The sequence below is a fragment of the Panthera onca genome, chromosome A3 (assembly GCF_046562875.1).
Source record: "Panthera onca isolate mPanOnc1 chromosome A3, mPanOnc1 haplotype 2, whole genome shotgun sequence".
Taxonomy (NCBI): Eukaryota; Metazoa; Chordata; class Mammalia; order Carnivora; family Felidae; genus Panthera; species Panthera onca.
In genome coordinates, this window is record NC_138341.1 from 121,248,278 (window position 1) to 121,273,041 (window position 24,764).

Sequence of the window (24,764 nt, forward strand, 5' to 3'; positions counted from 1 at the left end):
GTTGTAGGAGCTCCTGGGAGGGTCACTCTGCCCAGCTAGGGGCCATGGTGTGGGTGCCGGGACGGTGTCCCAGAGGGAATGTCTGCCACAAGAATGTGTCTGCGAGGATGGGCATGCATTAGGTGAAGGCATTCGAGCAGAGAGCCCCCGCGAGCCGGGGTGTGGGGAAGGCGGTCCAGGAGCTCATGCAGGGAAAGGTAGGCCCAAGGCCAGAAGCTTACTCAGGAGGTGTGAACTGGACTGTCGCCAGGGCAGGGGAGTTGGCTCCAGGAGGCAGAGGCATGAGGGTGAGGCATGTGAGGTAGAAGGCTACACAGACGGCACGGGGACAGAGAGGGCTCAGGACTTGGACTGATGGGGACTAGGGCGAGAGGTCTGCTTGAGACTTGGCATTGGTGAGCACAGGTGACCAGAGAGAGGACTGTGCACACTGGGGCCCGGGGCTGGGCTGATGGATAGGCAGCGTGGGGTGGGGGTGCCGAGTGGGGAGTGAGCGAGACACTAAGCAAGAATGTCGGGCAGCACCTTGGGCCTTGGGGAACAGAGAGGTTTCGGAATCATGGGGTGGGCCTCAAGGGTTAAGAACTTGGGAGAGAGGGAAGGGCAAAGCCATGCTGCTAAGGTCCAAGATGCCGGTGAACCAGGTGCCAGGGGAGGGGGCAGACTTGGCCTGGAGAGGAAGGCCATGTGGAGGAGGCCTGCCTCACCGACTGAGGGGCACAGGGAAGCCAGCAGCCCCTGTTCTCTCTGGGTGTTAACGTCTATCATTCGGTCCTGTTTCCAGGAGCCAGACTACGGGGCCCTGTATGAGGGCCGCAACCCAGGCTTCTATGTGGAGGCGAATCCTATGCCAACTTTCAAGGTACGACCTCGGGTGTCTGGGCACAGGAAGCTAGAGAGGCTCCTGGCTGCTCTGGGCTTGTATTTCTCTGCTGGGGGCGGAGGGGTGCATCTGTGGTCGTTGTGGAGAAGTGGTGTTTGTGGTTTTCCGAGTCCTTAGAGCTTGTGAGAGATGTGTGGTTGGTGTCTGACCACAGCTCTCCTGGGGCTGACCCCCTCCCAGTCCCTGTCCCTAGGGGTCAACACTGACCCCTCCAAACTGTTCCTCAGGGTAAGTCTCATTTACTTCCTGGGTGGCAGCAGGGCGGGGGTCGGCCACAAGGGCCAGAAACTTTGTTCTTTGCTGCTCACTCCCTTATCTCGTGCAGATCCCTCGGAAAGGACCTTTCTCTCTCTGCTTTTTTCTCTAAGGAGTAAGGAGTTGTGCTTTGTCCCTCAGCAGCCAGGGAGCCTGGGACAAGGTTTTTTCTCCTACTTTCCAGATGAGGAATGATGGGGTCCCAGTCATGCCCATAAGCTTTCAGGTCCTGGGGGAGGCACCCGGGGCACCTACAGACACTCCTAGCCTGTGAGCCCTGGCTTCTGGGGGAGATTCAAGAATCTCCCTGTGGCCCGGGCTGAGGGGCTTGCAATGTTCCACCTGGACCCTGAGGAGCCTCCGTGGCAGAGGCCCTGGGTCACACGTGTCCTGGAGCCTCCTGTAGGGCTGATGGCGAGGACTATCTGGGGGGGCTGCCCCACGTCAGCAGAGTGGCGAGGATAGACTGCCTGCTCTAACCAGTGTCTCCCCCTCTTCAGTGTGCAGTCAAAGCACTCTTTGACTACAAGGCCCAGAGAGAGGATGAGCTGACTTTCACTAAGAGCGCCATCATCCAGAACGTGGAGAAGCAAGAAGGTGGCTGGTGAGCCTGGTCCCCAGAGCCAAAGCCTCTGGCATGTGTGGCGGGCTGGGAGGCGGGGGCCCCCCTGTGCACCTGCCACTGTGCTGTCGTGGTGTGTCTGTCCCACATACCTGCGCACCAGCGCTGCTCCTGCAGCCTGGCGTAGGTGCAGGGACTCTGACAAGGGATATCCTCCTTGTGGGAGTTTGGAGTGGTTGCTGGGGTCAGCACCCTGTGGCTTCCACAGGTGGCGGGGGGACTATGGTGGGAAGAAGCAGCTGTGGTTCCCGTCAAACTACGTGGAAGAGATGGTCAGCCCCGCAGCCCTGGAGCCTGAGAGGGAGGTGAGAGCAGAGCCATGTTGGTGCGACAGAATCCCCGTCCCCAGACTCTTCTTGTGCATATGCCCATCACACACAGTGTCGGGTGTACCTGTGCATGCACAGCCACCAGTCACCTGCGGTCCTGTCACACCCCTGTGGGGTCCGCAGTTTCCAATACACCTGCTGTGTTTGTGTTGTCATGGGTGTGTGCATAAGGTGTGTTTGTTGCACGCACACAGACATCTCCTCCCATGCATCTATATAAAGCAGATGTGCTGATGACCCATGGGCTTTGCTTTCCACAGCACTTGGACGAGAACAGCCCCTTGGGGGATTTGCTCCGGGGGGTCTTGGATGTGCCAGCTTGTCAGATTGGTGAGCCCCCACCCCTTTCCCCAGCCCACGGTTCTTCAGGGTCAGGCTCTCCTTTGTGGCTCCCTTTGTGTTCTGTGGGAAGAAGCCAGTGGCTGGCCTCCCAAAGGCTGTCCTCACTCTGAGCTCTCCCCGTGCTTGGATACTCTCTTGACACCCCAGTCTCGATTCTTCACCTCCAGCTCTGACCCCCTGCATGCTTACCCTGAGCCAGGCACTGGGTGATGCGGAAGGCTAGCTGACCTCCACAGTCCTTGTTGGTTGGGCCACGGTGTGACGGGACCTTGGAGACAGGGTGGGGCACGTGACCCGCACGAGACCGGGGTTTGAGCCCTGGTCGCCTCTCCTGGCAGCGCAGCATCACCTCCCTCACACCCTGTGGGGTGGAGGGCAGGTAGTGAGGGGCTCCGAGCCAGTGCCTGGGCTGTAGTGTGGGGGACGGGGACGTCTTTCCAAGCCCTGTTTCTCTTGCTCTCCCAGCCATCCGTCCCGAGGGCAAGAACAACCGGCTGTTCGTCTTCTCCATCAGTATGGCTTCCGTGGCGCACTGGTCCCTGGATGTCGCTGCTGACTCACAAGAGGAGCTGCAGGACTGGGTGAAGAAGATCCGAGAAGTGGCCCAGACGGCAGACGCCAGGGTAAGGGGCATCTGTGGGGTGCGGGGGTGCAGGTGGGCAGCATGTGAACCTGTTGGGGGTGAGGCCTGCAGCACTAGGCCTGCCTCTAGGCTGGGACCTGGAGGAAACCACACACACACACACACACACACACACACACACACACACAGCAGGCCGTGTGGCTCGTTCAGGAAAGAGATGGATAGCGGCCGTGGGCCACCCTGTGGATCTGCGTGGTCAGCAGTTGGACACACGGGCCGAGCAAGAGCAGTCTTGTGCTGGAAGCAGGAGCGGGTGCCCAGAGGCTTGGGAGGAATGGGTGGTGTGGAGTGGGGAGAGGGTTTAACTTTGGAGGGTGTTGGTGGCAGGGGGAGCCCGGAAGGGCAGGGCCGAGAGGCTGGCGGTGGCCAGGGGTGGATGGTATCTGATGTGTGAGGGCTGCAGAGGTACCAATGGGCACGATAACCTGAAAGTGCCCGGCGTTTCGGCAGCAGCAACTGGCCCTAGTGTCACTACTAGGAACCGTGGTGGTAGGTCTCCACGGGGCTAGAGCTGGGGCCAGCTTTCACGCTTGGCTGTAGGAGGAGCCAGCAGAGAGGAGGGAGGCCACTTCCGCTGAGCCTGGGGGAGCGGAGGGAAGGATGTATTCACAGGGGTTAAGGGAATTCTGTGTGATGGCCATTCCCTGGGTGGTTGGTGTGGGTGGAAGGTGACAAGGCAGGTCTGTGGCTGCTTTGGAGGATGGGTGCCTGTGAGCCGCACAGAGAACAGAAGGTGCTGAGGATTTTATTGGCAGACTGGCTAGTTGGGATGGATTCTGGGGTCTGGGCTGAAAGAGGAAGTAAGAATGTGCGTGTAGGAGCCCTTGATGGAAGAAAGTGGGCCTCTGGAGCTATGAGGACAGGACGGGACGCGCTTGTGAGCGGCCGCGGTGGGTAGGTGGCTGTGTCGGGCAGGGGGGCATCTGAGGGTGTGAAGCCATTAGGCCTGCAAGGTGGGAGGAGTCTCCTCAGCACCGAGACCTGAGACCGAGCCAGAGACCTGAGTCCCCACTGAAGTCACAGGAGGCTGCCTTGCTTAAGGGAGGCTGGGTACCCGATGGTTACAAAGCATCACCAAAGAGTGCAGCCAACCCCAGGACCCTGAGCTGTCACTGGGGTGTGGGTGATGAGGATATCAGCCTCTAAGAGTCTTAGGAGGGCAAGTGTGGCCTTGGGGGCAGAGAAAAGGAAGGAGGATTCTGGGGTGTACTGTCCAGAGGGGTGTGGGAGATTCGGGGGACAGGGCAGGGCCCAGAGAGCACCTGCACTGTGGGTATGCCTAAGCTGGCAGGGGCATCCTTCCGGGTGGGGCATCAGGCCATGTGTGTGTGTCACCAGCTCACGGAGGGCAAGATGATGGAGCGGAGGAAGAAGATCGCCCTGGAGCTCTCCGAGCTGGTTGTCTACTGTCGGCCTGTTCCCTTCGATGAAGAGAGTAAGGGCCGAGGGCTGGTGGGGGTGTGTTTGGGCGCCCTCCCTGGCAGGTGGAAGATGTACATTGTGTCCCTTTGTATGGGGGGTGGGGGAGCTGCCTGGGTGGGTGGGCTCTGTAAGCATTCTCCCTGTTTGATCCAGAGATTGGCACAGAACGTGCCTGCTACCGGGACATGTCGTCCTTCCCGGAAACCAAGGCTGAGAAATACGTGAACAAGGCCAAAGGCAAGAAGTTTCTCCAGTACAACCGGCTGCAGCTCTCCCGCATCTACCCCAAGGGCCAGCGGCTGGACTCTTCCAATTACGACCCCTTGCCCATGTGGATCTGTGGCAGTCAGCTCGTGGCTCTCAACTTCCAGACCCCAGGTGAGAAGGTGCCCCGTGGGGCGGGGAGGGGCGCCATCGGGCCAGAGTCCACTGTAACTCGGCTCTTTCAGACAAGCCTATGCAGATGAACCAGGCCCTCTTCATGGCCGGTGGCCACTGTGGCTACGTGCTGCAGCCGAGCACCATGCGGGATGAGGCCTTTGATCCCTTTGACAAGAGCAGCCTCCGAGGCCTGGAGCCATATGCCATCTGCATTGAGGTGGGTGGTGCTCGCCTGTGGGCTTTAGGGTGGGCAGGGGTTGCTCTTCTGGGGCTCGTTTCTGGAGTCAGGGATGCGGTGCCGGTTTGTGTGACTGGCGGGGGGCACTGAACTGGCTCCTGAGCGTGAGGAAGGTGTGACCGTCCTCTGAGATAGGAAGGCAGCTGCAAGTCTCCACCGTGGGGCTGGGCCCAGAGTGGCGAAAGCCCGAGGCAGGTGGGCTAAATGTAGCCACTTCTTGGCACTGAAGAGTCAGGCTGTCCAGTGAGGCCATGGGTAGCCGCTGCCTGGCAGGACAGGAAACCAGGGCCCGTGGTGAGCTATCCGCAGGAGCCAGCGGGACGGCACTTACTGGAATGGGGCTTGAGGGAAAGTGACCCCCATCCCCAGCTGTCTTTTAGAACAGTCCCTGAGCACTTAATGCCCCCTGGTGAGAAGCTGTGGGGTGCGGGGCGGGTGGGGCTGAGCAGTGTTGAAGGAGGTGAGGATAGCACAAGGTGAGTGGGTGCTGCTTTCCTGAGAAGAGACTTCGATTTTTTTTTTTTTTTTTTTTTACCTTGTGGGGAAGTAACTTAAAAGATTTTCATATTGAAACAGACATGCGTTTGATGAAGTAGATTACAGAAACTCCCATGAGAAGTTTGGCTGAAGCTTCTTCCAGTACCACTGCTCAGGGCCCTGATGCCATGAGCCACTTAGTGGGCCGTGTCTTTGGGGCCCAGCAGAGGGCGCACTGCCTCCACTGCATAGCGAGGACTTGGAGGGAGTGGAAAGGACAGTCCCCCAGCCCATCTCTACCCTGCCTTACAGGTGCTGGGGGCCCGGCACCTGCCGAAGAATGGCCGAGGCATCGTGTGTCCTTTTGTGGAGATTGAGGTGGCCGGAGCAGAGTATGACAGCATCAAACAGAAGACAGAATTTGTGGGTAGGTCTTCCTTCCCCACTCAACCACGCCAGTGACCCTGTCCTCTCTTGGTGGTGGCCTGAGGCCTTCTGCCCTGACTTTTGCAGTGGACAACGGACTGAACCCTGTTTGGCCCGCCAAGCCCTTCCACTTCCAGATCAGTAACCCGGAATTCGCCTTCCTGCGCTTTGTGGTGTATGAGGAGGACATGTTCAGTGACCAGAACTTCCTGGCTCAGGCCACCTTCCCAGTGAAGGGCTTGAAGGCAGGTGAGGATCCTTCCTAGAGACAATGCCCGGGATCTAGCTTGGGGACGGGGTGGGGGGCGGGGGGCGCAGGCCCCTGCTTGGCTCCCTCCTGGGCTGAGGGCCAGGCCTTCTCCTCCTAGGATACAGAGCCGTGCCTTTGAAGAACAACTACAGTGAGGACCTGGAGCTGGCCTCCCTGCTCATCAAGATCGAAGTTTTCCCTGCCAAGGTGAGCACGAGGAAGGGGGCTGGGGAGGAGCCAGGCAGCAGCCTCACAAGGCCCTGGGGAGGCACTGATCTCTCGTGCACCGCCCTTGTTGAAGCAGGAGAACGGTGACGTCAGTCCCTTCAGTAGTATGTCTCTGCGGGAGCGGGGCTCCGATGCCTCGGGCCAGCTGTTCCATGGCCGGGGCCGGGAAGGTTCCTTTGAAGCCCGCTACCAGCAGCCGTTTGAGGACTTTCGTATCTCCCAAGAGCATCTGGCAGACCATTTTGACAGTCGGGAACGGAGGTGAGGGGCTGGAGGATGGGTGGCCAGTGTGCAGCTTGGAGGCGGGGGATGGTGGGAGCGATGGGAAGAAGTGCTTGCTGCCCCTCCGGGTCCTTCTCTTGCCTCCTGGGTGGGTGGAAGTTACAGTTGTCTGGCTTGGGGCTGTCCCACTGCACTCTGAGGCCCCACCGCCGGTAAGGACACTCTCTCCTTGTGTCCAGGGCCCCACGAAGGACTCGGGTCAACGGGGACAACCGCCTCTAGTTGTGTGCCAGCCTCGTTGAGAGCAGCGGGTGCCATGCACCTCGTGGAGTGCCGTGAGCCGGGTTCTTGAGAAGTGGCCTGTCGTGGCAGCCTTCCTGGCCCCGTAGCCTGGAGCCTGGATTCCAGCAGTGACTGCTAGACAAAACCAAGCCATTAATGAGTTGTTTTACTGTTCGGGGCCTCCGTGCCCCAGCTCTGGGGGAAGGCAAACACTGTACTGTGTCTCAAATTAATTAAGCACACACCTCTGGTCCTGACTTCTGGAGATGGAGCTTTCCATCTGTGGGGCCAGGACCATGGCTGCAGCCCCTTGGAGAGAGGCTGCCTCAGCCTGTGGCACAGGAGGCTCTAAGGAACCGCAGCAGCCTCATGGGGCCAGGGAAACAAACCCAAGTTTACATTGTCCTGTAGCTTTAAAACCCCAGCCGGGCAGGGGTGGGGGTAGATGCCCCCACGGTTTGGCCCTGGAGCCAGGGCAGAGGAGCACAGGACCTGCCTGGAGAGGGTCCCCCCCTGCTCAAGGAAGAGGACACAGCACAAGGGCATGTTGCCCGTGGCTGGGAACACAGCCCAGCCTCCAAGATACAGGGGATCATGTTAGAAATAGCAGCATTGGGCAAGCCAGGCTGCTGTGGGCCATGGAGGGTCGCCCTGCAGGCCACTGTGTGAGGGGCCTGAGGAGGCCAAGGCCCAGGGCGCTGCCTGGAGTGGGGACAGCAGCCCCTCAGGACCATGGGAGGATGAGGGGGACCCGGATGTCCTGCCGTGCCTTGGGCTGCACCACCTGCCTGCTGCCCAAAGCCGGGAGGCAGCCCAAGGTTGACACTCGGGATGTGAGCCTGGAATCCGGACCTGCTCACTAGGGTAGACGAGTGTGTGGCTGTGCTGGCCGAGCACAGCAGCTCCTGCCACGTTGGGAGGGCGTGCCTCGCTTTGACGCAGAGGCCACCGAGCAACGGAAGGTCTAACAGCAAGGTCACCAGACTTGAGGCCTTTGTCGGAGATGGGTGCCGGCATGGCCAGAACGGAGGAGCAGGTCGCAGGCCACGCCGGGGATTTTCCCCAGTACCTTCGGGAAGCTCCTGCACACAACTGACAGGCCCTTCTTCAAGGCACCCTTCAGCAGGTCGGCTAGGGGACCCCTCCCCCCCACCCCCGTCCTGTTCCAGACCGAAGACCACTCTCCCCGTTGCAGCATAAGACCTGGGCTCTGAGTCTGCGGACAGCACTGTGGGAGGATGTGGAGATCAGCCCGAATATTCATTAAACCAGTTGAAAGTCCTCTTGCTGGGCATCTGTGATGTTGGAGTATGGAATTTTAAAGGTTATTTTTTGCACACCGTTTCCTACCATGTTCATTATTTCACATAGGATGTATGATTTTCTGTCTTCCACTTCTAACCGGAAAGCTGCTTGGTTGGGGGGTGGGGGAAGCAAAACGAATGAACTGGTCTGTGCACTGTGGCAGAACTGTTATTTTTATGGATTTTACAGCTCAACTAACAGTGTTACCTTTTCAAGATTTATATATTTATATACTCTTAAGAAAAACCACTGAGCCGTTAAAGCCTTGTTATTCAATCCTAATAGTGATTCAGTTTTCTATAGTTTACTTTTAGGGTAGAAAGTAAATTATTTAACATTACATTAAACTTCCCAGATCATGGATTGTAAACCGAAGGAAATTATACAATTTCTGAGAAAATGTATTGGTTTATTTAAACTAATTCTAAAGTTGTCTTTGCAAGTATGACCTCGGAATCCTGTCCATAGCAAACATACCTACCTATGGCTGCCAACGTTTGGTTTATAATCAGAATATTAACAAAAATCGTAAATTTTATTAGAAAAGCTTTCCTTTTGAAAAGAATAGCAGTATTATTTTTCTTCTCAGTAGTATTGTAACAAAGTTAGTGACTCTCCTTGCTCCTCACCTTTGGAGGGCAACCTTGGAGCAGAGCCACAGGGAGGGGCCGGCGACCACCCGACACGTGGGGACAGCTGTGCTACAGATGGTAAGGCTGTCGGGAATGGGCCGGGGTGGGAGGAAAACAGCAAAGCCTATTCTGGTCAGGTGGTTTTTGTTCAAAGGCAAAGACAACGCAGTGTGCGTTCCCTTAGGGACAGAAAAGGGTTAAGGATCGGCCGGCTGTGTGGGCAGGTGAGGGAGCGGTCACCATGCAGCTGGCTGCTTCCATTGAGCTGGTGAGAAGACCCCGGAAAGGAGACGGGAAGGTTGGGAAGGCAGCCCCACGAAGGGGTGCAGGCCCATGGGCACAAGGGTGCCCTTCGGTACAGCTGGCACTCGGCACGCGCAAGCCCACTGCCCTCATTCAGCCTCAGTTGCCAGTTGTGCTGGCCTCTTAAGATCTGACTGCCACATAAATCGGCCCCGTGTCCTTTTAACTTGGGTGCTCTTTCACGGGCCCTGGGAAGCCGGTTGTCTGGAGACAACTTGTCAGGTGGTTATTGTGCGGTACAGGCAGGTGGGAAGTTTTTGGCAACTTCCCAGGTCAAGCATCTCTTCCCTCCTCTGGGCTACAGAGTGGGGTGAGAACACCTGCTCTTCCAGCTCCCCTGCAGACAGGATGTCCGGGGACAGCAGCCCGAATCCCTGCAGCTTGCCAACCCTGGTGAGCGGGATGCAGCCGGAGCCCTTTCCCAGTTCACAGAAGCCTCTCCTTTCAAAAGGAGGTTGCCAGGTGCCACTCTGGTTGCCTCGATAGCTTGCAACCAAATCTCTGCCCAGATGTGGTTGAAAAGGCACTGCCCTTACCTTCCTGTGGCTGTTTTCATGGTGGTCTGCGCCGGTGTAGGTCAAACATGATGCCACACACAGAGCTGCCTGCCTGCTGGATGGATGGGACGAGCATAAAAAGCCAGCCCAGGGATCCTGAAAAGATGCAGGTAAGTGTAATCAGTTGGTTCTTAAGATGGTAATTAGTGTATCGCTGGTGTGATAATTCACGCACCAAACAAAGCATGGAGAGCAAGATTGTCAAGTCCAAGGCTGATTAGGAGTTATAGGTTCTGAGGGGCATGTGGGTGGCTCGGCCAGTAAGCCCATGACTTCAGCTCAGGTCATGATCTCACAGTTCATGAATTTGAGGCTCACTTAAAGGGGTGAGCTCGAGCCCTGCTTCAGGTAAAACATGAGCCCTGGGTGAGCCCCGCGTCTCTCTCTCTGCCCCCTTGCTCACTTGTGCCCTCTTCAAAAAAAAGAGTTACAGGTTCGGAGCATCCCTTTCCTATATGGTAAGTCAGACCAAGACCTAACAATTCCCAATTTGACAGATTGAGGGCAAGTCCTGGTTCATTCTAGTTCCCTCTGAGCACCACCCACTTGGAGAACTGGGATCAGTTTAAAATACTTCCTTTCATCCGCTGAACTAGATATAAGAGCCAGTATCAGAGCGCCCACTGCTCAGGTTCTTGCTGGCCCCTTGGCTTTCTCCCTAGAGCTTCTCTGTCCTATTCAAAAGGATGGTTCTTTTCCCAGCGACAAGGGAGTTGATGGAATTTGGCCTGAACTTCGAAACTGGGTTTTCTTGCTCCAGGTTCTTGTGGCCAGGAGAGCTTGTCCAGTGTGAAGGAAGAGTTCTGTGCTGACCCCTCGGTTAGGGGCTGCCTGTCATCACAGGACATCCTTGGCTTTTTGGTGTTGACCATTTTTATTTTAATCAGGATGAATCCCCATTTACTGAACAAGTGTCTTTCTGGAGTATGACTTGGAGAGGAACCGCTCTGACGTCCCTAAGGCAGCTTCATGGACCTGAGGCACACCTATCTTCCAGGCTCCCAGGCTACATACACTACTTTGCTTTTCACTGCAAATGCCTTGATCTTTCTTCCTGGTAGAAAACAGGACAAGTCTCAGTCTTGCAAGCACACAGATCAGTTTCACCTCCTGTTTCCTCCAGACAGACCTGACTGAGCTCATTAATCGACCCATGAGGCCCTACAAAGGGGAAGGGATGGGGGTGAGGGGAAACCCTCACTTGAGACTGAAGGTCTTGCCCTATGGTGCGTAAGTTGCTTGCCTCGTCATCCATGTGGGCCACGTCCCTGTGGTGGGACAGCTTGGATTGGCACGAGTTTCTACCCACTGGGTGACGCATCATCTGGGAAGCTTCTAAAAAATACCAGTGCCTACAGCCCTAGCATAGGTATTTTTCAGAAGCTTTCCCGGGTGAACTGAATGGAAGGTCAGGGTTGAGATGCTTCAAGTGTGGGCACAGGAAACCAGAAAAGCAGGGTCAGGAAGAGGAAGTCCATGGTACCAGGGGCAAAGATGAGAAGCGGACTGGCTCCCTGCAGGGGGAGTCTCCTCTCCTGCTGTCTCCAATAGGAACCACTCCTGGCTGGCTGGCTGGCACACCAGGGACAAGTAACTGCTCAGAGTTGCAGGCCTGCACTTCTCTCACCCCGTGCACACGTGCACACAGCACTACTTGCAAGGTCAGCAGCTTTCCGAAGCCCCTGCAAAAAGAGCAGTCAGGGCAAGAACCCCTCTATAAAGGGGGAAGGCAGGAGCAGTTTCTGACTCCAGTTGAGGACAGTGCCATTAACAAGGATCTGTGGCCACAAGCACGTGGCCACAAGACGCCCCCCCCCCCCCCCCCCCCCAGACTAGACACATCCTGAACATCATCTGGAGGCTGGGGCTCCTTAAAAACTCACTTGTCTTTAAGTTTGAGCCTGTCCTCTCTCACCATTTCTGTTCTTTAGAAGGGAAAAACCATCATAAGCACTCTCTGGTTATCCCACCAAAGTAGCTCACAGAACAGAGTAAGTTCCTGCCTCCTCACATCTCAAAGAGATCAAGCCCTGTCTCCGCTGGAGACTCCTCATTGGGTCTTCCTCTGATGATCCCCAGGGGACTCCTGCCCAGGAGTCAGGCAGGGGTTCTGTTTCCTGCCCGGAGGCCACTGCAAGTGCCCCCGGGAAGCTAAGCCACCCACAGCGGGCTGCCACTGCCCACTCTGCCCGCAGTTGTGTCCCAGAAAGCCCCTGCCCGAGTCTGCACTCACCCCGGGCTTCAGCTGCGTGGCATTCAGGCTGTCACGCCGGGCTGCTCTTGCTTTACTCAACACAAAGCTGTTTTCCCAAGACTTCAGCTGGCCTCCAGAAGGACCAAGTCGGGAACAGGCCCTGGTGTCCACCTGGGACCAGAATCACTGGCCGGCCTTGGTGTGTGTCTGCCCCAGGTGATTTTCTGTCTGGGCTCCCTTTTTCCTGTCACAGGCCCTCGGGGTCACCCCAACAAGATTCACTTGCTCTGAATCTTAGAAACTGGGCTTTTAGAAAAGATTTTACCACCCAACGTGGGTCTTGACCTCAAAACCCTGAGATTAAGAGTCGCATGCTCCACCAACCTAGCCAGCCAGGCGCCCCAGAAATTAAGCTTTTTAAATCCTATTCTTTTAAGGCCTCCGCATCCTTAACCGATTCACCGGCACCCCCTTAGCAAAGAGGAAAGTGCTCTGCTTCTGAGCACATTCTCCTCACTGGGTGGGAGGGGATGGGGGAAGGGACAAGAAAAGGACTTCCCAGCACCTTCTCACAAGACACCCGATGACTGTGAGTCTGACTCCTTCCTGCCTTTTGTCTGTTTAGCGTAATTCTAGAAACCTCACAGTTCTGTCACACAGAAGCCAGGCCTGTGGACACAGCAGCGTGGGAGACGGAGAGAGGAACTTTCCTGAAGCGGGCTGAGGGGAACGGCCTTGCTCATCCATCCAAGCTTAAGATCTGGCTTGCCCACTGAATAAATCAGATGTGAAACGTTTCTAGTTTTTCTGGCTCCCCCACAAAATAAAGTCAGCAGATGTGAAACATATTTACGTTTTTATTTAGGAACAATCAAAAGATCTGAAGTACCATTTCGGCCCATATCAAATTGTATACGCAGTTTGTCCCTGCTCCCTCCCTTCTCCAAATCCACAGATACAAAATCTAGGAAATGTGCAATTTGCATCTTAGAAATAGCAGCATCCCCACAGGGGACCTCGTGAGGCCTGGAGGCAGCCCAGAGAGGACAGCCCACCCCCACCTCAGCATAGCCACTGTCCGAAGGCGAGTTACGGCTTTCTGTTAAGAACACGTACTCTGGATAAAGAACTCCCATTCCACCCTGGCCTGACCGACAAGAGTGTGCCCCCTTGGTTTGGTCTCATTCCTGGCCACCGCAGCCAGGGGACCCTCTTGTATAGTTTGGTGAAGTTGCAGATTGCCTCTGGGCAAACAGGGCAGTTGTCTCTTAGCACCAAGGTGACCACGTCTTTCAGCCATCTCTCTGGGAGGCGCACTAAAGCTGACTGCACCCCAGCCATTCCCAGGGCCTCCGGTCACTCCGAAGACCAGAAGGTAAATAAATGGATGGTAGAAAACCAGGAGTCAGCACTCTCAGGCAGGACCCCGCAGCTCTGGCAACCTCCCTGACTTCCACAAAGACTGTGCTCAGTTAACTTTCAATGGACAATGGCCGGCAGGGGAGAGGGGAAGGTTGGCTGGCGTTTGCTTCGTAATAACGATTATGGCACAATCGGGTTTTCCCGACATGGCTAAATGGCGCGGCAGCGCGGGAACGCCTCTGCACGGGCCACCCCTTCTCCCCTGGCCCGAGGACCACGCTGGGTCCGTACTGAGGGCGGCCCGGCTCCCCCTCCAGCCAGCTCCACTCAGCCTGGGACTCCTGCCCCACCAGCATTTCAAGCAAACTGCAAGAATGAGGTCACTGTGTGGGGGCAGGAACCAAGGATGAGTGACAATCTCTCTCTTAAAACACAAATGACAGAACAGCTACCACGTGAGTAGATTGTTACCCTCCACCAGTGTATCTACTCTGGGGTTTGACTCCTGGGAAAGACCACGCACTTGTAGCTTTCTATATTCAGGGACTCCAAACAGTCTTTACCCTGGACAATTTACCTTCGGCTCCAGCCGAATGTTTCTTCCAAATACTCCTAAGTCACCCACTTATAGTGGAAAGGAACAACAGTTATAAAAGCATTAGCCAGGAAAAGCTATTCATCAACATTCAAGTGCTCAGGGATACGCACGTGCACACAGAGGAGGGCCAGGCTCCAGAAGAAGAGGCACTAACGGCAGGTGGACGCTCAGACCCCTCTCCGGTACCCTGGCTTGCCACCTGCCTCCAGCGGACAGCAGAAGAGAAGGCAGCCACCCCTGCCCCCGCCAGAAGCGCCCTGCTCGCTGTGCAGACCCCTCCTTCTGGCTCCAGCCTGAGCAGCCACAAGGGCCAGGCGCTGAGGGCTGCTAAAGCCTTGGGGCTGGTGACAGCAGAGCAGTAGCCATATGCTCTTTGCGGATCCTGGCGGTCCTGCAAACCAAGGAGAGCGTTTTTAAAAGTCAAGGCAGCAGGTGCTTGCTCCCACCCTTGTCCATGGGGTGACCAGCGCCTGCCTAGGCCGTGCCGGGCATCAGGTTTCTGCCCCTGCTCCGGACTTTGGCAGGTAGAATGGTTGCTTCCTGCTGGATCCGGGCTGTCCGATCTCCAGTCTGGTGAAGGACTAGGACCCTATTCAAAGGACAGGCCAGGTTAGTGGCCAGTCTTCACAAGTGCGCTCAGGACTGAAGAACAGAAAAGCAGACCCTGGATCACCCCCCGGGCCAAATGCCCTGAGCCCTTTCCTTTACACCCCCCACATACAGATGCTGGGTGGCTCAGTGAACTGCCTTCCTGGGACGACCGGTGCCAAGGTACACAACACAGGCCTCGCCATTCCGTGTGGGACTTAGAGCTTGCCTGGGTGGCACTCGTGATCGTCACCTCTACCCAGGCACTTGGCCCAAATCAAAACCCATCACTTTGCTGAGACGTTGCCTAGTTTTCTCAGTCCTGGTGTCGCACAGCCTGGCTGTTCTAAGTGGCCAGAGAAACAGCACGATGGTTACCTCAGATCGAAGCCGGGCTTGGGGAGGGGTCCATTCAAAAGAAAGCTCGGCTCCCCACTCCCTGCTTTCTCAGGTGCCAGACGGTCCCCAAGCCATGCGGAGATGCGCCCCAAGGTCTGGGCAGGAAGAAGGCTGGGCGAGCCTGTGCTCCTCAGCAAAGCAGTGGAGTCAGGAGACCTGGAGACTGGGCCCCAGGCAGTAGTGACGAGAGCCCAGCCCTGTTTGCCTCCTGCCCCAGGAAGCTGCTGGCTCTGGCCTGGAAGTAGCTGTGTGGACCCTAGCACATCTACAGGATTTTTCTTCTCCGGCTTACAACTGAGCCTTCCACATTGATAAGATAAAGGAAAATGTAAACTTAATACAAAAGGTGGGTCAAATCAATAACCTGCCCTGAGTAAACTCTGAGCAAGGAAAAGGGGGGAAAATTAGAAAAAACCCAAATTTCAGGTTTGGTTTGGCTGGTTCTCTTCTACAAAGTGCCTTTATCCACGTGGGCTGTGGCATTTAAACTGACAAAGCTGCTCCAACCCAAGGATCTCGGTACAAGAAGAGAACAGGCAGACACAAGGCAACAGGGCCGAGAGCGGGCAGCACAGGCAGGCTGCCGAGGAGGGTGTGCGGACAAGGCGAGCACCCAGCCAGAAAGGCTAACGCCCACCCTCCATGGAAGGCGGCCCGGCACAGATGTCCCAGAGCCAGAGGGGAGAGGGAGGTGACACAGGACCTGTGCAGGATAAGAGCCACAACTCAGCCTGGAAAACCTGCAGAAACTTCCCAGTGGGTCAGCCTCCCACGGCCAGCTCGGACGGCACCGTCAATACAGCACCCTGCCCAGCTCCTGCACCTGTCCTTCCGGAAGGCAGGCCTTCAGGTCCTGATGCTTTGGTCACCCACACAGCTTGGCCAAGCCAGGAGCTCTAAGTCACATGATGCTACCAAACCCCAAACACCCAACAGGCCATCCAACACTCTGGAACCCTCGACTCCCGAAAATGGGAACGCTCCTCTCAAATCAAAAAGCTCTTTAATAGTCAAGAATTAAAATAAGTAATCAAAATATGAAAGTAGGGGCGCCTGGGTGGCTCAGTTGGTTAAGCATCCAACTTCGGCTCAGGTCATGATCTGGCAGTTCGTGGGTTTGAGCCCTGTGTCGGGCTCTGTGCTGACAGCTGAGAGCCTGGAGCCTGCTTCGGATTCTGTGTCTGTCTCTCTCTCTGCCTCTGTCCCAATTTGCGCTCTGTTTCTCTCTCTCAAAAAAAAAAAAAAAACACATGAAAAAATTTTTTTTAAATATGCAAAGTGTATGTATCATAAATTCAGATTTCTCTGATCAGAATGATGATCTAGTTTCACCTATTAAAACTGGATCTACAACTCCGTGTAAAAATATTAATAAGCCAAACGTGCAAGACAGGCAACAAGAAACACCAAAGATTTTACTACCGTGACAAGTCCAAGTGCGTCGGGAGAAGAGGGGAACGACCAGTCACTTTAGGAAACCCCGTCCCACCTCTCTCAGCTCTACAGCCCACAGACTGCCTTCTTAATGGAGGCGACGTCACAGACACCCTCTGGCAGTGTGCAAAACCGCAGTGATCTGTCTCACAACAGGACAGGGGCCCAACGCACGGGGTGCAGTTCCGGTTCTGGGCCAGCGTGCTTCCGCGTGCCGGGGCAGCTGTATTCCTCAAGCGCCCAAAGCCCTGTGCACCTGCTGCAACATCTCCTGGGCCACCTGCTCGCTGACCTGTCTCTCTTGCCTTCACCTTTCATTGTCTGAGGCTCCAACCCCACTACCCAATCCAGTCCAAGAGCACAGTGGGGGGAGGAACCATCCAGTCTGCGTGGCTCCTTACCTGGGCGGTCCTGCCATGTGCGGGGTGGCCCTGGGCGCCGGGAGAGCGAACATCTGTGAGGAAAACACGCCCAGGCGGCAGCACCGGATGGAGCTTTCCCACCTTTCAAAGACAGGCTGGTGCCGAGGCGGGGTCCCTATGTCCTGCACCAACTTGTCTACCACGTAATTCGTTTTTTGTTTTGCTGTTTGGGTTGTAAATGAAATACGAACACAAATTAAATAACCAAGAAAACCCTCTCTAAAGACACAACCCTCTGGCCAGTATGTGCAGGACTTGGAGCGAGGCCCGCAGGGTGGTGTCTCAGACACTGATGGTTTCCGGCTGGGCCACCCCAGCCGCACCTGGGATCCCAGCACTGCCTTCAACACAGGCTACTGTCCCCGGCACCCACACGCCACTAGATTCCTCAGGTGCACACCTCAGATGTACATCTTCTGAGTAAAGTATCAAAGTGAGTATCTGTCCTGTATCTGTGTGTATATATAAATTAATCTGCATGTACATAAACACTAAAGGAAAAATCCCAGGTGTCTGTTCTCTGAAGGAAGAATCACTCACCACTCTTGGCAATTCTGGAAACAGGCCTTTGGGGCTAAAGAGCTTCACACTCAGATGGAAAGGACACAAACATGGGGTGCAAAACTTGCCAAGTACTCACTTGTTAACAACTAAGAGGTGGTCCCTACAGGGCCCGGGAGAAGAGAAGACACTTTAGAAGAACAGGGGCTCAAGGGCTTGGGGTTGGCAAAGACAGCTCCTCTCCTGGAAGGCAGAAGGCGCCACCACCACCTTCAGTCCTTGGAGCCAAGCCAGCACAGTGCCCCACGCAGTTCAGTTCCCGCGTGGGGTTGGGGAGAAGGACGACGCCTAGCCCACCACCAGGGTTTCTTGCCCAAAGGCCCTGCCACTCACCCAGCCTGGGCCCGGGAGGAGCGTGCTCATGAGGTCGCGGTGCTTTGGGAAGCGGGTGGTCCCCAGAAGGTGAGAAGTACACATGAGGGGCCTTCCGCCTGCCCCACCCTCCATCCGCTGCTCTCAGAGCAGCCCGTCTTGGGGAAAGAAGGATTTACCATGTAGTACAGCTCTGTAAGCAAGTTCCCCAGTGTCGCAAAAGCACCTTTTCCTGTGATTTTCTCAAAACAAAAAAAACGGATGGGAGGATTAGGCTAAAGTAGACCAAGATTTTGTTTCCAAGTTTTGGGGACAAAAATGCAGAACTTGAAAAATCCTCACAAGCACCCGTCCGGTGATGTCCAGCACCCAGCCAGGCCCTTGGCTTGAGGGCCGCGAGTACTCTGGGCGTCCCGCCAGGAACCCCCGCGTGCAAGCCCACCCCAGCTCTGAGAACTCCGGAGTCCCAGATCCTGTCAGCTCTCACTCGGACTACTGGCTGAGTGCAGGTCTTCCTTCCCACCCAAAGGCAGCCTTGAAGCGAGTGTGGGTCAAGGGCTCTGAAAACCACAGCGGCCAAAGCCACCTGCCGGGGCTGCGCGCTTCCACTTTAAGCCCCCTTTTTCTCAATTTCCCTCTCACTCTCAACACATCTAGATTAAAAACAAAAACAAAAACAAAAATGTGGGCACATAGGTCAGTACATCAGGCTTGACAACAAACGTTTCTCTAAGGTGATTTGAGAACTGAAAAGTTCTGGTCCATGCTTCCGACGCCCATGAAAAAGGAGAAGGGCTGTAAGGACTTTCGGGCGGGACGAGCACGCGCCATCACGTACAAACCGCAGGGACCGGCGCTTCTGCACAGATTATCATCCCGCAGGGCGACGCGAGCCCGGCGTGACAGCAGAGACCTCTTCAAAAGCCCTGCCTTCGTGGAGGAGCGCACAGGTACGCCTCTGAGTGTGCGGTGCCCCTGGCCCGCTGCCGAGGGGACGCGTGGCCCCAGGGATCTCTAGAGAAGAGACACGGGGCATGTTCAGAGATGACGTAGACGGCAATGTACTGCTTGCTAACCAAAGTTTCTATGTAATGAAAGTGTTTACAATCTGACGTTTTATTAAATGTGTATAGGCAGATATATATGTTAAAAACTTGATTTGTGTCTATGAATATGAAATCTGAACTATTTTATCCACTGGAAGGCAAAGGAAAGGTCCTACATTGTGGGAGGAAGAACTGACGAGGACTCTGCGATCCCCGCTGGCTGGCTCTCTTGGTGGTGGCGGGCCCAAGGTGGCAGTGGGCTCCGGGCTGGCAGCGACGCCTCCAGAAGCTCTCGTGTGTGCCCAGCGGTGGGCGTGGGAACAGCATGTGGCAGCGGAGAGTCGGGTGGAGCCCCTTCACGTGGCAGGCGGCATCCCAGACTGGCCAGTCCTTCAGTGTAATCAGTTCAAATTCAGTCCGTTTCTGAGGAAAGAACACATGCCTGTCACCTCCCCATTAGCTGCTGCTCGTATAGCCCCCAAAGCAGCCTGATCCTCACCGTGCCAGGGTGCTACCGCTGGCTCCACGGACCTCTTAATGCCACGAGCAATGCCTTCCTGCCAGCCACTCCTCCATTCTCCAGCCCAAGGGACCGTGACTCAAACCCATTCATCCCAACTCCAGGCTGGCCTTTTTTTTTTTTTTTTAGTTGTGATAAAATATACATAACATAAAACTTACCATTTTAACTATTTTTGAACGTACAATTAAATAGCTTTAAATATATTCACAGGGCTGTGTAACCACCACCCTATTTCCAGCTAACCAAGAATACGCTTAAGGGAAATTTTAATTTAAAACAAAAAATGAAATTAGTTTATTCTAGTTGCCAGCAAGCGAGGGTGGGCATTCCCGAGGGGCAGGCCCAGGGCTGGAGAAGGTGCCTGAGGCAACCAGCCCTGTGAAGCCACTCCTGTTCCCTGGGGCCCATCACTCCCTACGAGGATCTCAGTGACTCATGGGGGCCCAGAAGAAAACAAGGTCAAGTCTGGAAATATCAGGTCCTGGAACCAACTTCTAAATGTCCCCAGATCGGAGAATCTGAGAATCCAGATACTTCCTCAGTTTCCACAGCCTCCTGTGAAGAGCTAAGTTTCATCGCTCCTGGCCATCCTGTGATGAGGGAGGCCTCTACGGAGACACATACTCAAAGGTGGGGAGGGAAAGGACGGGCTGGGAACTCGGGTCAGGATCCAATACTGACAATGTGACTTATCTGTGGCTACAAAACTACCTTCAATAAAATCATCTCAAGTTTTCTTTCAAGTTCTAATAATCCCAGAAATATGATCCAGAGAAGCGGAGGAACAAAATGCAGGCTTTTGATTCCACAAGAAGGAAGATGACTTTCTATTACTTCAAATCAGAAAGAACAACAAATCAGAAAGAAATACAAATTTATAGGACTTTCATCATTTAAAAAAAAGCGCTTCACGTATCTGAGGACAATTAAAGCCCCTCTTTCCTTCTGCTTGCCAAGATGAGTTGAATTTCCTCAACAGCCCCACTGCTCTCTCCTACGCAGGGGTGGTGGGTCTGCCGGACTCAGATGGCGCTTTGACCTGTTCTCCGATTGCTAAGAAATGGCTAGAAAAGCTGGCACCCTCGTAGGTTCACTGTGTTCCTGCCCCCTGCACAGGTTTGGAGAAACGCGAAACAAAATAAAAACACAACTCTCCACCCTGTGTCAGAGTCACATCCTGTGCCGATCGCTCCTGCTGTGGGGCAGCCTCAGAGATGGCAGGCACCCCCGGGCCATCGGGGACCTCCTACCCTCCCCACGGAGGACGGCCCCGCACTCCCAGGGGCCTCCTTACCCAGCTCCAGTGCAGCCTGGGGACTCGGCGCGTCAGAGGGCTCCGAGCTGGCCTCGGGGGCTCCGGGCTCCCACGACTCACTGTTCTCCGACACCTCCGAGTACCCGTCACCAGTCCCTCTGTGAGCCGCCGCGGGCTCACCGGCGCCCTGGTCCTCACCGCCCGTGTCCGCCACGGCCCGGGTCTCCTCGCCCATCTTCTCAGCGAACCACTGCTTGACCTGCTGGGAGCTCATCTGGGTCTTGTCGCACAGGCTCTGCAGGTCCCGCTCGAACAGTGTCTGGTGCCTCAGGTAGTAGTCCTGCAGCAGCTCCCGGCTGCCAGGGGCAACCGCCAGCAGCCCCGGGGGGAAGTTGCCCCGCTTGTAGTCCTCGTACCACTTGAGCTGGCCGTTCTTCAGGGCGTACCTGCTGTCCCCGAACCAGCGCACCACCTCGGGCCGCGGCAGGCCGGTCTGTGCCATGATGGAGTCGTAGTCCTGGTTGCTGGGCCACCGCGTCTGCACGAAGAGCTGCCGCAGCAGGTGCCGCTGCTGGGCCGTCTTCTTGCAGCTCGCCTTGCCCGGGGGCTGCTCGGCCGGCTCGCCGGGCCCGCCGTCCCCGGGCTCGCAGGCGCCCAGCCCCGGGAGCTCGCCCTTGCCGTTGGCTTCGGTGACTCGCAGGTTCTTGAGGTTGATCTTGATGGGGCTGACCTTGCGCTCGGCCAGCGTGTGGCCACCGGCTCCTTCTGGGGAGCCGTCTCCGCCAGGGACCCTCAGGTCGCCAGCCAGCTCCTCTTCTCCCACCTCGTCCTCCGCAGCCGCCGCCGCCTCCTCCGGAGCGGCGCCCTCATCGGCCCTCTTGGTGTCCTCGGCGCTCACTTTCTTGCGTCTCTCCGAGAACCAGCTGTCGATCTCCCTCCGAGTCATCTTGGTTTCAGTCCGCAGGCGGTCCAGCTCCTCATCGGGAGGAAGGGGGTTTTGTGCAAAACTGCTCTCCAGGGCTCGGAGCTGCTCGGGGGCTCGCTCCTTGTACCTGGTCGGCGTGAAGTCGGGGGTCTGGTGCCAGGCCTGCCGTCTGGCTGAAGGAGGGGCGGCCAGGGTGGCCGCCGGTGGGACGCAGGGCCCCTCCGGGGCCTTGGCCGCTGGGGCGAAGGGCGTGTCTGGCCCGGGCTCGAGGATGACGGGGCCATGGTCGCCGGGCAGCACGGGCCTGGAGCCCTTCAGGTTCCGGCAGTGGTACCTGCGGTCGCTGAACCACTTGCGCACCTCTCTGGTGCTGAGGCCCGTCACTTTGGTCAGATGCTCCACCTCGCTCTGGCCCGGGAACTGGTTCCGACAGAAGCTTCCTTTCAGAGCCGACAGCTGCTCATGAGACTTCTTGTTTTTGTAGATGCTGGCGTCGAGGAAGGCCTGGGAGGTGATGCTGGGGCACGCCGTGAGCAGCGACTGAGCCGCGTTCACCACCTTCACAGCTGACGTCGTGTTGGAGCACACCGTGTTGATGGGCGCCACGGCGGGCGGCTTGGGGACGGACGTGACTGCCGGCGGCAGGGACGAGCCAGGCGCCTGCAGCCCGTTGGCCATCAGCGGCTGAGTGACCAGCAGGCCACCTGCCGTGCCCTCTGGCTGCCCCACCACGTGGCCTGGGAGGGCGGCCTGGATGAGGTGTTGGACGCCGCCGGCATTGGCGACCAGGGGCGTGTTGAGGACGGTGATCGTGGGCTGGGGCACAGACTGAATGACCGTATTGAACATCTTCTTCCGGGCGTCCTCGATCTCCTCAGGGGACCAGCTGATGCCCTGCTTCAGCCTTTGGGCCGTGAACCAGATCTTGAGCTGTTCCTCCGGATACTTGGTGACCACAGTCAGATAGCAGAGCTCAGCTTTGGTCGGGTAGGGGAACTTGTGGAACGAGTTCTTCAGAAAGCTGTTGGAGTCCATGGCCGCGTTGTAGGTGGGGATGCTGCTCAGGGGGATCATCACCTTGGGGAGGGACTTGGATGTGGGCGGCGGCTGGTGGTGGTGCTGGGCGCGCCCGGGGGGTGGCTGCTGCAGGGGGAGGAACTGGGCGAGGCCGGCCGGCAGGACTGGCACCGCTCCCATCGGGGGCCCGTTGGCCACGTGTGGCGCTTTCGCCGAGCCGGCGGCTGGCTGACCGACCGGGACCGCCCCGTCGACAAAGGAGTGGTCCCCCTCCTTCGCCTCGGTCTCCCCTGCCGACGGGTTTGGTAAGGCCGCGTCACCGACAGGCTGACTGGGGATGTTCTCCTTGAGCGTATGAATTTTTTTGGCTTCAGCTTTGCCTTTCATTATCTTCATGATTGGGGTTTTGGTAATAATGATTTCGGCCTGTCCGTCGGTCCCTTCGGTGTTGGGCTCACTCGAGACGTCGGGAGTGCAGGTGCTCTCGGGGACACTCTGCTCCACAACTACATGATTGTCTGGCTTGGCCACATTCCACACAAAGCTGGCTTCCCCCGAGTGACACTTGGCGTTGTGCAGAGAAAGCCCCTCGGGAGTTTTTGCCAGAAAACTGCATTCAGTGCATACAAAAGTTGGGTCCTTGTTAAAGTCTGTGTGCTCTGAGTTCATGTGCCCCACAAATTGGGTTATGTCCTGGGATCTGAAGTCACAGTATCTGCAGGAATAGGAATAGCCGTCTAAAGTGCTCCGGTGCCCATTGGCCAGTGTGGTGCCATCGGTACTGCTGGGGGTCTGGGTCACCTCCCCACTGCCCCCGGCGGGCACTTCAGGGGGCGGCTCTTGCTGGGGCCCCTCAGGCAAGGCCTCAGCCGGCTGGGCCTCCACACCGGTCTCCTGCAGCACCACCGCCTTCACCGGGATCATACACGGAGTGGTGGATTTCCTCTTGCTGGCCATGGCGACCACCGCTCTGGCTGATCGGGGTCGGGGGGGGGGCGGGTGGCAGGAGAGAGAGCTTGTCCTGTCCAGGGCCTCACTGTGGAAGTTCCGGCTGCTCCATGAGGGCCAAAGAAACGGTTTCTGAGGGCAGTTTTTTCAGTTGTTTGCAGAAGGCAAGTTTTTCCTATTAAACCTAAGGAGGAAGAGAAAACGGTGATTACGACCTCTCGGGCTCTGGCCACGCACTTCTCAGATGCCCACACACACTCAACTGCTTGCCTCCGATCACTGGGGCCTTTTCCCAAAGAAGGTCACCAGCAGCTTGAATGTGAAGCCCCCAAACACTAACAAAATCGTGCCCCAAAGAGTGCCCTGGGGGTGTTCCAGGGGATGTTCCATGCCCTGACAGACTTAAGCCACGCATTTTGTTTTGTATTTCCCTCTGTGTTCTTGTATTAAGTTACTCAGATTCAAAAGCCAAACAACAACAACAAAATAATCCTGTTTTGGACGCCCAAATTAATTCTGACCATGTCAGAGTGAGAACAAAACATCCTAGTGTAATTCTTGTTTAAATGTTTGGGCCAACAAGGGTTTTTCTTTTCATAGCCTTCCCACATATGACAACAAGACACCGCCTCTGCCTCCCCCAAGCCGGGCCCAGAGGCCAAGTCAGCCTCAGTGTGCGAAGTGGGTGCGGGGCTGCTGGCTGCCACAGGAGCCGGGCCTCCCTTTGCGGCCTTTCCCTGTCGGCTGCCCTATCACACCCGGTCCAGGCCACGGAAGGGGGAGCACCTCCTAGTTACTGGCTGTACCCCAGACCGAAGCCGAAGCTCGGAGGGCCAGGGGAGCCACAGACCCACTTTGCGGTGCAGGAGTTCAGACTGTGGCATCACCTTGGGTGTGCATAATACACGTGACCTAGCATCGTGCTTACTTCCCTTTATATTTCCTTTGGTGCCTTTATTGTTCCTTAAAAGAAACAAACAAAACACTTTAACATCTTTGATCATTTGAAATTTGTTTCAAGGGCGCCTGAGTGGCTCAGTCGGTTAAGCGTCCGACTCTTGGTTTCGGCTCAGGTCATGATCTCGCGGCTCGGTTCGTGAGTTTAAGCCCCACATCGAGCTTCAGGCTGACAGTGCAGAGCCTGCTTGGGATTCTCTCCCCCCCCTCCCTGCCCCTCCCCTGCGCGCGCGCTCTCTCTCTCTCTCTCCCTAAATAAACTTATTTTTTTTATTTTTTTTTAATGTTTATTTTTATTTTTGACAGAGAGAGAGAGAGAGAGAGAGACAGAGAGACAGAGCATAAGCCGGGGAGGGGCAGAGAGAGAGGGAGACACAGAATCAGAAGCAGGCTCCAGGCTCTGAGCTGTCAGCACAGAGCCTGACG

At 56.3% G+C, this 24,764-nt stretch overlaps 2 protein-coding genes across 11 annotated transcripts in view; one reads left to right on the forward strand and one right to left on the reverse strand.

Moving 5' to 3' along the window:
* The window catches only part of PLCG1 (phospholipase C gamma 1), a 37,001-nt gene extending 28,664 nt beyond the window's left edge, over nucleotides 1–8,337 (forward strand). For 2 of the 3 annotated variants that reach the window (XM_060617706.3, XM_060617714.3), the window contains exons 21-33: nucleotides 785–862; nucleotides 1,639–1,742; nucleotides 1,969–2,065; nucleotides 2,350–2,419; nucleotides 2,897–3,054; nucleotides 4,413–4,509; nucleotides 4,650–4,874; nucleotides 4,946–5,094; nucleotides 5,905–6,019; nucleotides 6,106–6,267; nucleotides 6,387–6,475; nucleotides 6,570–6,757; nucleotides 6,958–8,337. In XM_060617706.3, the coding sequence (XP_060473689.1) occupies nucleotides 785–862; nucleotides 1,639–1,742; nucleotides 1,969–2,065; nucleotides 2,350–2,419; nucleotides 2,897–3,054; nucleotides 4,413–4,509; nucleotides 4,650–4,874; nucleotides 4,946–5,094; nucleotides 5,905–6,019; nucleotides 6,106–6,267; nucleotides 6,387–6,475; nucleotides 6,570–6,757; nucleotides 6,958–7,000 (1,575 nt within the window). In that variant the 3' untranslated portion in view covers nucleotides 7,001–8,337. The remainder of the gene's footprint in view (nucleotides 1–784; nucleotides 863–1,638; nucleotides 1,743–1,968; nucleotides 2,066–2,349; nucleotides 2,420–2,896; nucleotides 3,055–4,412; nucleotides 4,510–4,649; nucleotides 4,875–4,945; nucleotides 5,095–5,904; nucleotides 6,020–6,105; nucleotides 6,268–6,386; nucleotides 6,476–6,569; nucleotides 6,758–6,957) is intronic. The other variant, XM_078444071.2, reaches the window with a different exon arrangement.
* Nucleotides 8,338–18,997: 10,660 nt separating this feature from the next.
* The window catches only part of ZHX3 (zinc fingers and homeoboxes 3), a 127,054-nt gene continuing 121,287 nt past the window's right edge, over nucleotides 18,998–24,764 (reverse strand). For all 8 annotated transcript variants that reach the window (XM_060617749.3, XM_060617750.3, XM_060617786.3 and 5 more), the window contains 2 exons: nucleotides 20,531–23,565; nucleotides 18,998–19,136 (listed from right to left, as the gene is read on the reverse strand). In XM_060617749.3, coding sequence (XP_060473732.1) covers nucleotides 19,126–19,136; nucleotides 20,531–23,390 — 2,871 coding nt within the window. In that variant the 5' untranslated portion in view covers nucleotides 23,391–23,565 and the 3' untranslated portion in view covers nucleotides 18,998–19,125. The remainder of the gene's footprint in view (nucleotides 19,137–20,530; nucleotides 23,566–24,764) is intronic.